The sequence below is a fragment of the Equus caballus genome, chromosome 9, assembly GCF_041296265.1.
Source record: "Equus caballus isolate H_3958 breed thoroughbred chromosome 9, TB-T2T, whole genome shotgun sequence".
Classification (NCBI taxonomy): Eukaryota; Metazoa; Chordata; class Mammalia; order Perissodactyla; family Equidae; genus Equus; species Equus caballus.
This window is the reverse complement of record NC_091692.1, coordinates 77,503,667-77,516,437: the sequence shown is the minus strand read 5'-3', so window position 1 is coordinate 77,516,437 and position 12,771 is coordinate 77,503,667. Positions and strand designations below refer to the sequence as shown.

The 12,771-nt window shown below is 37.6% G+C and overlaps 2 protein-coding genes across 9 annotated transcripts in view; one reads left to right on the top strand and one right to left on the bottom strand.

The window, feature by feature from the left end:
- Positions 1 to 12,771, bottom strand: part of COLEC10 (collectin subfamily member 10) — a 432,391-nt gene that overhangs the window by 3,922 nt on the left and 415,698 nt on the right. For all 3 annotated transcript variants that reach the window (XM_070221752.1, XM_070221751.1, XM_001496392.5), the window contains 4 exons: positions 12,480 to 12,551; positions 11,032 to 11,103; positions 2,160 to 2,213; positions 687 to 782 (listed from right to left, as the gene is read on the bottom strand). In XM_070221752.1, coding sequence (XP_070077853.1) covers positions 687 to 782; positions 2,160 to 2,213; positions 11,032 to 11,103; positions 12,480 to 12,492 — 235 coding nt within the window. In that variant the 5' untranslated portion in view covers positions 12,493 to 12,551. The remainder of the gene's footprint in view (positions 1 to 686; positions 783 to 2,159; positions 2,214 to 11,031; positions 11,104 to 12,479; positions 12,552 to 12,771) is intronic.
- Positions 1 to 12,771, top strand: part of LOC138915438 (carbonic anhydrase 13-like) — a 52,496-nt gene that overhangs the window by 29,183 nt on the left and 10,542 nt on the right. For 5 of the 6 annotated variants that reach the window (XR_011421373.1, XM_070221757.1, XM_070221756.1 and 2 more), the window contains one exon: positions 10,711 to 10,806. Coding sequence is in view for 5 of the 6 variants with exons in the window: in XM_070221757.1 (XP_070077858.1) it covers positions 10,711 to 10,806 (96 nt within the window). In the remaining variant the exon portion in view is untranslated. Of the gene's footprint in view, positions 1 to 4,444; positions 4,605 to 5,604; positions 5,751 to 6,094; positions 6,161 to 10,710; positions 10,807 to 12,771 lie in introns of all 6 variants that reach the window. The other variant, XM_070221760.1, reaches the window with a different exon arrangement.

Sequence of the window (12,771 nt, the reverse complement as noted above, 5' to 3'; positions counted from 1 at the left end):
AAAACAATTGTGTCAGTAACTACAATAGTTCCTTTATTCATACTGTCTCAGAAGAGAACACATAAGCCCCACTTTAAAGGCTTTACTGCTAACTATCGTGGGAAAATGGACAAGGGATAACTAAAATGACTAGTATGGGAAGTTGCAAAATTTAGAGAAACATAATGTTCCTATTGATTTGTACTGAGGGTAGAGAAGTCAGCAAATCCTGTTTTCCAGTCCCTGCTCCACTGTTCATTTGCTGTTTATCTATGCGCAAGGTAATCTCTCTCTACACTTCAGCTTAAACACAGTACCCATATGGTAATTCTTATTATCATTCCAAGGACTCAAGAAAGTAACTATTGTTTGATTATTACTTCTATTTGCTGAGATGCTAGCTCTGTTTGACTCTTGCTGTCCCTTTTTATTCTCAAGGCATGGCTTGCCAAACTTTGCCCTTTTCTCCATTCCCCTCTCTCTACTCATAGGCAATGCACATATGGATGAATCCGTGTAGTGGACCTGAAGCATCCTGGAGTCTGAGTGGATAATTAGCATTTCGAGAGGCCTTTAAACTCGTTAACACTATCTCAGTAGTCTTTTGCCCAACCCGAGGTATTTCCTGCTAGGAATATTGGAATTGTAGTGTTGAAAGAGGTTAAATTGACAGATAAATACCACAAAGCAAAAGAGAATATACTCACCATTCTTGACGAACTTCATAGACGTCTTGAGTCGAGCAACACTAATGTCCAGTTGTCCAACAACTTTCCGGTATCTTCCACAATCACAGACAGTACCTTTTAAATGACAAAAACTGTGAATTCATGTTGAAGTGTATGCAGATCATTTGAAAAGAGTTGTCACTCTCTTCTCAATATTCTTTATCTTTTTCTAGTTTGGGTATGTCTCTGTGGATGGCTATACTTTTAATCCTTTATTTAAAACACCATTTCCGATTTACGTTGTCTTTAGGAACTCAGAAAATATCTTTTTAAATATTTTGAGTTACAACACAGTTCTAAAGCAGAATTTTTAAAAAGAAGAGTAAGTATGACAAATCGCTGCATACATGTTGTGGACCATTTGACCTTTTTGTTGAACCCAAACGTGCCTGTCCGATCTCAGAATATAACTTTACGGCTTTCTTAAAACATGTTTCTAGCCAGTCTTCTCATGTGTTACGGCATTGTTCACGGGCTCGCACAACTCTCCCCAGACAAGAGAGGACTTTCGTGATGAAATCAAACATTAATTCTGATTATCTCTTTGGAGTATAGATTGAATGTTTCAAGGACTAAGTTTAAATCTTATGAATAGATCTAACTTACAATTTCAAGAATCAGTTGTCCCATTTGTGCTTTGACTATGATTTTAATTTCTGCCTTGCATTCTCCTTCACTCCTTTATCTTTTCAATGACCTACTGATGTTGTGACAGAGAGGGAATTGTAAGGAAAATGATATGAAATTCAAATGATTCCCTTTTTCTTTTCATGCTGCTTCATGTAAACACTTCCATTTGCTTTTTTCTTAGTTAGATGAAAAATATAAAGAATTTTATTAGCCAAAGGAAAAAATATTTGTGGCTTTGTTTACCCATATTCACAGTTAAATATAAGGAATTTAAAACAGTTCTTAGAATTAGTCTTCACTACACCTGTAGATAGAAACAACTGAAGCTCCCCAAGAATAGTCTACTTTCTTTCCCTGCATAAAGCACTGGAAATAAAACTCTCATTACTCAGGGAGAATCTCCCTGGCCATTGAAAACGTGTTCTGTAACCATAGGCCTTTCTGGATTAGGCAAGGTTGCTGCTGGAAAACTGCTGGCCAGCATTCAGTTGAGATGCTGGAGGAATGTAAGGTGTGCTGATACAGTCCTATTGCTGAGGCCGTTGTGGATTCTTCTCTTGGGCTAGGAGAGTGAGGGCTGCTTCCTGATGTGCTGGGTTTGCCTTCTCGCAGTAAGCAGGATGGGGGTGGAACGTGCCTTCATCCCCTTCCTCAGGGCTTGGAAAGTCATCAGCAGATAGAGAAGAAAGTTAGCTTCTTCCCTTTTCTCTAATCCATGTAAAATAAGGTTAAGCACACCGAAAAGACTTTTGTTTTTCTATAAAAATATTTTTATATTTGGAATGATGCTAGAAATTAAAGAGCAAAATGAGCATATGGTACCTGCTTTGCCTTTTCCTCCAGGTATCCCAGGCAAACCCTTTTCCCCTTTGTCACCTGAATAAAAACAGTAGCCACAAAGAGAACAATTAAATAAAATAGTGAATTATTTCAGACAGACTATATCTTATGCACCTAAAATAAGAGGAGATAGTTTTTAAATATCATTTGTAATATCTCCAACTAATATTCTTTGGTTTTACATAAATAATTTAATTTTGAGTTGGCTGCACAGGAACAACTAATCAAACAAGTCATAATTTATTTAGATTGAGTATCGAATTCCAGTAGGATGTGTAAGAAACATTTAAATGTGTGTCACCTATCCTATTAACATGTTTTTATAATGTGGCCTTCTGATCAAGGCTAATACAATTTTCTGCATGCTTTTAATTTTAAACTACTGTTCTTTTGTCTATCTGGGTCAATTGATTAGCACATTTCAGTGTCTGTGTATTATTAGGCTTCCAAGTCCTTCCATGTGGCTTTGCCCTTGGATTTCCAAAACACATGTATTGTGCTTTTTCAATTTAATTCAACAAGTATTTACTATTTACTTACTCTATGCAAAACGAAAGTCTTGGTACTTTGAGAGGATATAAAGAGATGAGAGTAAACTTCTGACTTGAAGGAGTTTACACCTGTTAGGAGAGATGTGATGTATGCAAATATCTATAATATAAAGTGTCAAATATATTATACTAAAATATCAACCTTGATAATTTTCCCTTCTGCTCTTCTTTGTTTGTGAACATTTTGTTGTTCAGTCAGCAGCATCCACAAAATAATTCTCAAAGAATCAGGATTATTAAAGCAGAGAGAAAAAAAATGTTGATTTTTTTTCAACTTCAAAATAAGCTCTTGAAGCCGACATCAGACACAATAATTGAAAGCAAAAGCTTTTGATTTACAAGAGGAAATGTTTGGCTGAAGTTCTTGAAAATCAAAAGAGAAGATCCTGATAGAAGTAAAATAGAGTTTATGGTTCAAGGACGATCTGGAAAAAGTACAAGAAAGAACTCAGGATGAAGGTCATCCAGGCTAGAAAAGAGAACGGGGCTTATCCTTGTAGGAGTTTGGTGTGTCCAAGAATTGGGTATATGACCCAAGGGGCTAATGTGAGGGGGAATGAAGTCAGCATTGAGGTTCTGCCTAACCCCATCATTTACCAGCAAAAGGGAAAAAGTGGGAACCACTGTAAAACCCATAGGGTGCTCTGTGTTGCCTGCCAATTAGCCATTCTCTTCATCACTGTCTGCCGACTGCTTTTCATTAAGTGTCCTGTGCATATTGACTCTTGATTGTCCAGAAAGTCACGACTGCCAGGGCCCCAAGGATTTGTTAAGCCTTACCGCATTGACCCACGCGGACACTTCTCTTTACAATGATGCCGGACATTCAAGAGCCCTCCAGGCAGAAAGAGGGGGTCCTTGAAACCCGGAATGAAGTTTAAATATGCAGAGGGAAGCCTCAGAACTTGTACTTGGATGAAACGAGATGATGATGAAATCTATGGCAATAGAATGTGATAAATATTGTTAAGAGAAATGGAGCTAGAAGAGATATTGCTTTGGCTAGAAGGATGGAGGAGGGCTCTCCTGAGGAGGTGGCATTGGAGCTTGACTGTGAAAAGCTTCAGCAGCTGAAGATGGAAACAAGGTAGGGGACAATATTGTAGCAGAGGTACAGTTGGGAAAAAAGTATGGAAATATGCTGAGCACCCTGATGAAGACAATAGATCTGCTCACACCTAAGTTGTGCCTGCAAATTCCTCATTTCCCTTATAGGTAAATTGGAAAAGATAAGAATAGATTTTGAGAATATATGAATAGAAGGAAGAGAATACATATTTGCTAAGTGCCAATCATTTGTCAAGTGCTGTTTGGATATTTTATAGATATTATTGTATTAAATCCAATGAGCTAGGTACTATCATTATCTTTATTCTACAGTGGAAGAAACTGAGGATCAGAGAGACAAAGTGAGTTGTTCAAAGACATTCAGCAATTCAATGGCAGTGCTGGTGTTGAGACTCAAGCACTTATGACCCCCCAGCTCACGGGGCTTCCCAAATAACTTAAGCACTGATTTAATGAAGGAAAGCAAAGTGTTTGAAAAATGTTATCACAAGTTGAAAGGAATATCAGTCGTATCACCACCAAAAACCACGTGGACTTAAAAGATCATCTGACATGGTTTAATACTTTAATAATGTATTTTCTTTATATGTGAATCCTTTTCATTTCAAAATGGGCTGAAAGTTGATTCTAATTCTGCTTTGATCCTAGTTCTGGGATAAACCCAATAATGGACATAAGAGAAGCATAAGTAGAGTGTTTGCTTTGGAAAATGATGGATTTTTAAGGAAAACAAAGCACACATAAGAGACTAAGGAGATGGGACACTTTCACTATCATGCCCGGACAGAGTGAAATAAGGAAATGACTGGTAGGTATTTGGAAAGGGCAAGGATGGCTGTGGATCAGAATAGAGAAGGCTTCACTGAAGTGGTAGCCTTTAACTGGATCTTAATAGTGTGGGAACAGATTCTTGAATTGATAAGTGGCTTTTTCCCAACAAGATATAAGCAGTGTGACTACTTTCTAGTACTTTGACATGAATGTCTTTCCCCTTTTTTTTTTGTGAGGAAGATTGGCCCTGAGCTAACATCTGTGCCAATCTTCCTCTGTTTTATGTGGGATGTTGCCACAATGTGGCTTGATGAGTGGTGCTATGTCCACACCCAAGATCTGAACCTGCAAACCCCAGTCCACTGAGGTGGAGCACATGAACTTAATCACTACACCACCAGGCCGGCCCCTTCTTTCTTTTTTAACAAATGGGAAACTCAAAGCAATGTGGTGGAGTGAAAGACCATGGGAATTCAAAACTCCAAAAAGGCAGGGCTTGAATCCTGGCTCTGCCACTTACTAGCTAAACATGGACAGGTTATTCAGTTTCTTTAAACCTCCACCTCTTCACTTTTAAGTAGGAAATAATGGTACCTAAAACCATAAGGTCATTAAGGAGGATAAGTTTGATAATGTCATCTTATCCCGGGGTTAGCTCTGTGCTTGCCTCCTAGAGGATGCTCAACCAGTGCTAGCTTCTGTCTCCTAAATCGGAGTTATGGAAACGTACAGCATGCCAAGTACTTAGCCAATTCATGGAGGATGTCATCTCATAATGTCTATTTCCCGAAAACGAATTTTGGTTTACAGTCATACACAAAAACTTATTTTGGCCCATGAGAGGGAACTTGTCTGTAATAACTGTCTTAAGGTTGAAGAATTAGAGATTGCATTTAAACAAACAAACAAAAAGTCATGACGCTTTCACTGTAAAAGGATTATTGACCTTAAGTAAAAACATTTATTTTGCTATGAGATTGAATTTACCTATACTAAATCATTCTTTCTTACTCCTAAAATGAAATATTGACATCCAGAAAGCTACCTTATCCATGCAAGTGACAACATTAAGGTCAGCCCAGGAAGTGGAGATTAATCTGACTTGGTGAAAAATTTAGAAGGGCCATTGACAAAATGAGGACAATAAATTTCAAACTACAGATTAAAAATGAAATTAATCCAGGTGAGCCAGAACATTGAACCTCATTTTTTTTTGAAATTCCAGGACATGCTCATAAATTTTGATGGCATATCTCTAGAAGAGAAAGAAATCTTAGCCAATGGTGGAAATGGATGTTAAGAGAATGTGGTACTTATAGAAACAAAGAGTAGAAAAGAGGGCCACATCAGAGGAAATAATATATTTTATCATTCATTTTCTTATCCTTAATGCAACAAACACTTATAAAGTTTCTATTATATCACAGGCATTAGGATAAAATGGTTAAAAAGTAGGGTCTCCACCTAAAGCTTATATTTATTTAAGCAAATAGATCCAATGAATCTTTCATTCATTGTTCCCTCCAGACGTTCACAGTCTATAGGGGGAAACAGATAAGCTGATAAGCCGTGACGATGAATAAAATGATAGAGGTACGTACTGGGTGCATATGCGCTGAGCATGAATGAAGAATTGGCCTGAAGAAGATGTGGTTAGTGAACCCTATCATTTCCAGACTGTTACTTTTTCAACATTTGTGGAAGTTCATTCACTTTGAGACTCAGAAAGTCATACTAAAACTCTTAATCCTTCCTTGTATCTGTTATCTACCACCCTCCCAAGTTACCTAGTCTTATTCTATGCAAGGATTAAGACTTGGCTTGAGATCACTAACTCCAGCTCCCCATGGTGGAGTCTCATTTAGATTTAACACATCTAAGTCTAAGAAAATACAACATCAAGAATAACTTATTGAAAAATGAAGTGTTTGAATTCTGGATGTGTTCATGACAATGACTTTCCCTCCTCTTCCACTTCTGCTCATCTCCAGGGCCATACTTGGGATTCGAACCTCATCTAACATGGCTTCATCTCAAAAATCTGGAAACCCAACATTCCACTTCCTTGTTACACCGTTCCATCCCTTTCACCAGTTATAACATGAAGCTGATACAGCCACAGACAGATCCATGATGCATTTTATCTGAAGCTTATACAATTTGAGGAGCCCTCTTTAAGAAAAATAATACAAAATGAAAAATGGAAAAGTGGCTACAAAAAGGAATACTTATTATAAGAAAATAAATAAAACAAATCACTAAATTTTGAAAGCAGATGAATATCACATTACCAAATTCACTAAAAATCATAACATTTTCATTAATAAATGAATTATGTGCCTCAACCATTCTTTTCTTCAAACATTATGGGCTGCATATGTTTGGCTGCATTTATGAATAGCCAATTGACCTAGCACTATTTATTAATCGGTGCACTATTTCCCATTGCAAAGTAATGTCATACTTTGCATAAGTCAATTTTGGGGGTCTGTTTCTGCATGCTCTATTCCTTTCCATTGGTCTATTTGTTTCTGCACTATCCTAATGCCTGTCACTTTATAATGAACATTTAAATTTGGTAACTTAAGTCTTCAAGTCTTGTTTTCCTTTATCAAGACCATCTTGGGTATTCTTGGTCCTTTTCATTCTGATATAAATTTTGAATTGGCTTATCAGTTTCCAAGAGAACTACTTCCGGGATGCGGACTGAGATTGCATTGAATCTACTGATCAGTTTGGGAGAACTGACATCTTAACAACACTGAGTCTTTAATTTCTCTCGTTATCATTATGCGGTACATGTTGTAGAGGCCTTATACATCTTTTGTTAGATTTATTCCTAGATACTTGATAATTTTGATGCTATAATAAATCTTTTTAATTTCATTTTTTGAGTTCTTTCTGGTATGTAGAAACAAAATTGATTTTTGTGTGTTAACCTGTCTAAAAAACTTAATACAAATAACTAATCTGTAGATTCTTTTGTATTTTCTAGATGTGTAATCATGTCATCCGCAAATAATGAGACTTTTATTTCTTCATTTCCAATTATTATGATTCTTATCTCTTGTTCTTGCGTTTTTGCTCTGGCTAGACCCTCTTCTATAACGATGATTAGAATTGGTGATGAGATCTGTGCTCATCTCATTCCCAATCTCAGGAGAGAACTGCTCAATATTTCATTATTGCGTACGATTTTTAAATAAGCTTTTGTTGTTGATATTCCTTTTCATATTAAATATTTTTCCTATTATTTCTAGTTTGCTAAAAAAGTTTTTAAACATGAATAGATGTAGCTTAATTACATGTTTTTCAGAATTTCCAGTTTCAGCTGGAAATTTTCATTTTTGAAATGAAAAACGAGTGGCATTTTCCAAGGCCACTCTTCTTTGGCAGGTCTTGAATACTAATTCAGTTTGAGCAACTTTCTGCTCAAGCCTCTGAGTCTGTTAGTGGAGCCTGGCTTATGAATTGCTGAATGACTAGAAAGGGAAAGTAATAGAGAATCATGTGATTCTCTCCTCCTCCAGATCGTGGCTCCTAAATTCCTATTCGATTTGGGAGACCTCTCATGCCTTCAAAGATATGTTTGTTTTTTGTTTGTTTGTTTGACTCAGCTAGTCATTCTTAGCAGAAGGATTAATGCAAGTGAATCTCTCATGGCCTATAGCAGAAATCTGAATTTTTTTATTATTACTAATAATGTAAGAAGTTTCTTTCACTTTTACAATTTGTTTTTGATGATGTATGTACATTAAGAATATTGTCAAATTTGAGAATACTTCTGTAAAGTCTTTTTCATATATAAGCTGTTTGATTTAGAAAAATTTTCCACAGACTAGCTCTGGCCCTGTACATTTCAACACTTGTTCTTTTCCACAATTCACATGTGTCTTGTGCTGAATGCCCCAGGACACAGTCATATGATGATCTGAACTCGGCCCCTGCACTTTTTCATCATGACATCAGGTAGATCTGCACAGTAAGTGGTAGGAGTATTCTTGGAAGCTATTCCTACATTGGAATTGTTCACTGTACATGGAAGTAACTGCAAACTATATGACTATACCCCATTAAGTCCAAATAAAATATTTCTCTCACTCAAGTTTGTCTTAGCTAATTTCCAAAATACTTGTGTTCACTCCAAAAATCACCTGAAACCAGGAGAATTATGATGGAAGGAAGTTGAAGTGGGAGACAGTAGTCTTTTCTTTGTTGTTGCGAGGAAGATTCGCCCTGAGCTAAAATCTGTTGCTAATCCTCCTCTTTTTGCTTGAGGAACATTCTTCCTGAGCTAACATTTGTGCCTGTCTTCCTTTATTTTGTGTGTGGCTTGCCACCACAGCATAGCCACTGACGCGTGGTGTATGTCCACACCCAGGAACTCAACCCGGGCCACTGGAGTGGAGCATGCAGAAATTAACCACTAGGCCACAGGGCCAGCCCAAAAGACAATAGTCTTAACCCTTGCTTTTTCAGTGGGAACAATATCACCTCGAGGATGTAAAAGTTAGTTCTGGTGGGGGGGATAAAAAAGTCTTACTCTTTTTTTATATATAAAGCACAAATATATACACAATACATAACAGATAAATAGTCCATTGGTGATAGTAAAATTTCATAGGAGGAAAGCAGTTTGTTGGGGGGAAAAAGTTTTAAAAAATGTTGAGAGGCACTATTTTAATCAGTTGAGGTTAAAGTATCTTATTTTACAAATTTTGCCAAGACATATGGATAGCCATGTGCACCCATAGCTAAGGCTCCTCTAGGGGTCTTAGTGAGAACCCAAACAAGTGAGGGCCTCTGAAGCCAAAGTTTCATTAGCTTCACAGTAAAACCACTAGAGATATATATGACAGCAGGAGTCATGATCTATGAGGGGTCCATGGAGTTCTTCCTCAGTGATGACGATTTTAACCAGGTCAACATACAATATAAGCCACTGGGTCAAAAATAACCATAGGGATTTCTCTTTAGTGGCATTGCCCTCTTTCCCTGCCTTCAAAAGCAGGTCGAAGGAAATTTCTTAAAGGAATGAGTTGGAAAAGAGTGGAGAGCGGAGTACTGAGCTACAGGATGAGGGGAGAGGGGCCACAGCCTCAGCTCAGTCTGCATCTATCAACCTGCCTCCAAGGACACACTGCTGGCCACTGCAAGGCACCTGTTTGATTATGAAGCTGCTCAAGCATGTATGGAAGGATGGAGGGTACAACAGGGCTGCAGAATTCTGCTGCCCATGGCACTGAGTTTCCCCTGATCTGTACCTTTGTGCAGGTATCTCTTGCATCTCCCGCAAATGTCTTTTCCCCATTTCCATAAACATGTTACTATTCTCCAAGACTTAGGGCAATTCTTTTTCCTGTCAATCTTGCCTTGCTCTCCCACATGGTTCCCATAATAATCATATAGTTATTCTGTATTGGAATTCTTTTTGAGAAAGTTCTATCTTCCTAAATAGTCTATGAGTTCCTTGCAATAAAATTTGATTCTCACTCAGCTTTTTATCTTCAAATCCAGTGGAATGATGCCTGGATGAATTACTGCACATCGGAAGCAACTAGAACCTGCTATCATTGCGAGGCTTTATGAGAAGATGATAGGGAAAGAGTGTTTAGATAATAAAGAAGAGGCTACTCTATTTTGCAATATTACAGCAGTAATTATGCACAGGATCAGGACAAGACTGAAAACGAAAGGGTGTGCACATACATACTTCAAGTTCCTATCCCGTCAATTCAGTAGATCTCAGACACAGAATTATTATTATTCCACTCAAATTAAGAAGGAAAATTATACTGTTCTCTGCTACCTTGAGCTTTATGAATAATTGTTCTCTACAATGGAAGCTGCTTCATGGTCATGATACCCATTTCGATTGTATCCAGGATTCCAACCAGTAAATCCCAGAACAGAATTCAATATAGAGACAACCTGAACTTTGTGTTTGATTCTGTCCCTGAATTTATGCTCAATTTTGTTCAAGTCCTCCATTTTTTAAAAACATATTGCTTATGTATGCAAGATATGAGGAAAGAGAAAACTCACATTTTTCCTATATCTACATAAATGTTTTATTTGCATTTATGTTTTTAAGGATGTTTTAAAAAATAATGTTTGAATTGTGTTGTGTACCTCCCTTTCAGCTCCATGATGTTCATTGGAATTCGGACAAATACCCCAGCTTTGTGGAGGCAGCTCATGAGTCACATGGACTAGATGTCTTGGGAGTATTTTTACAGGTGAGAATCCACTGTACTTAAAATCCATTTTAAACAATCATTCAGCCATGTTGGATAAAGAGTTTCTGTCATGGAATAGACAGTCTACTTTTTTTTTTTTTGAGAAAACATGTTTTAAAAGAAAGTAAAAGGATCACTTTCATGATACAGAACCTTTCAAAGTATATCAGGAACATGCTCAATTTGCTTTAAATTGCTACTGGAGAAGCGTAAAAAGCAGCTTACCCTTCTTGCCGATGGGCCCAGTCTTGCCGATGTTGCCCTGGTCTCCTACATCACCCAGTTCTCCCTTAATCCCTGAAAAGCAAAGCAGGTCATTTTTATATCCTAAAGTTTTATTTCCCCTTTAAATATGTGGCTAATATATGATATTTACTTGAAGGAAGTACCGGAAAGTGCATTCTTCTCTCTGTGGTATACAATAAATATCCTGTGCTATATTATCTGTTTTAGTAGCATCCTAATATATGCATTAAAATTAAAACGTGGCTGTGTATGACAATCTTGGACCTAATGATATTAAAATGCTTACTGATGCAATATTTCTAAAAGGTCTATAGCAGAGGACGTTTAATCTAAAGGTCAGGTAAGGGGCTGAGTGGAAGAATTTTTCCATCTATTCTAATTCTGTTCCTCTCGAAACCCATTTTAGCTTCACTTTGGTATTCTATTTCCTCCCTATTTTAAAATGAGATTCGACTATTAAAAAATAGTCATTTTTTAAAAAAGGGGAAGGAATGTACAGTCATAAAAACCAGTGATCAAAGGGACATCAGAGACTGTGCCATCAAGTTTTTCCAAAAAAATATGATCAGAGATCACTGAGTTCCTCCAAAATTATTAATTTTGTTTTTATATGATGATGTAAAAAATATTTACCAATTATAAAACTATACTTTGTGACAATTTTGCAATGGATTGTACGTATTTACAGAATATTGTACATATTTATAGAATAAGAGGCGTTTAAATCGGCATTTCTCAAATTAAGGTCTCAAGGGCTTGTGAGTCTTTTCTTGTTTTTCATTTACTGAACACCTTAAAAGCAGTGGTCCAGGGTCATCCCTTGTAGCAGTTGGCAGGGAATATTTCTAGTGCTTGGAAGATACACGCTTACACATCAAAATCCAGAGGTTATACTCTGCTGAGACTTACTGTTGGCTTTGTGAGTAAAAACATTCCAGCCTTTGTGTTATCTTCATTTCCTTTGCTTCTTCTCCTCCCCACCATTCGCCAGAGATCTTAGAGAAGGTGAGTAAACCAACGGACCAGACAACTGTTTTTGCTCCTTCTCAACTTCCTCCTTAAGCTCTAGACCCCCAGCCAAAAAGAGTCGCTTAGCAGTGGCTTCTGAGGAGAGACACAGCTATGAACACAGCTGTGTTTCTAAAATTCATTTCTTAGATATTCCCGGAGACCGCTATTCCCTGGGGCTTCCAGAGTGTTTCACTCTAGCCAGCCCCAAGGATGCGGGTTGAGAAATATGTTCAAATCTTGTTGACAGGCCATCTCATACGAACTCTCCGGTGGTGAGTAAATTCATATCTGAAACATATTTCCTGGATCTTTGGAGTAGAGGGTGTTACGAAAGCTGCTAATTTCCGAGGCAAGTCCAGGAGAGAGAGAAGAGCAATTGTAACATTACAGTGTCCATTTCAAATCATTTTCCCTACCTTTTGGCCCCATGCGTCCCACTTTGCCGTGCTTCCCCTCTTCTCCTGGATCTCCTTTTTCGCCATCATCTCCTTTTAAAATGGAAAATGAATGAGTGGGGCAGCTCAAATAGTAACATAAGCACATACTCCCCAGGAAAGGGCGAACATGCTTGGAATCCATCCCGCAGCTCAGTGCTCGCCTTACAATTCCTATGTGAGTATGCATGTAGGCCCACATGGACTGGACATTCAGGGAAAGAGAAGAAACTTCCAGAATCTTTTCTTTTTCACTTTCCTCCACAACCACTTC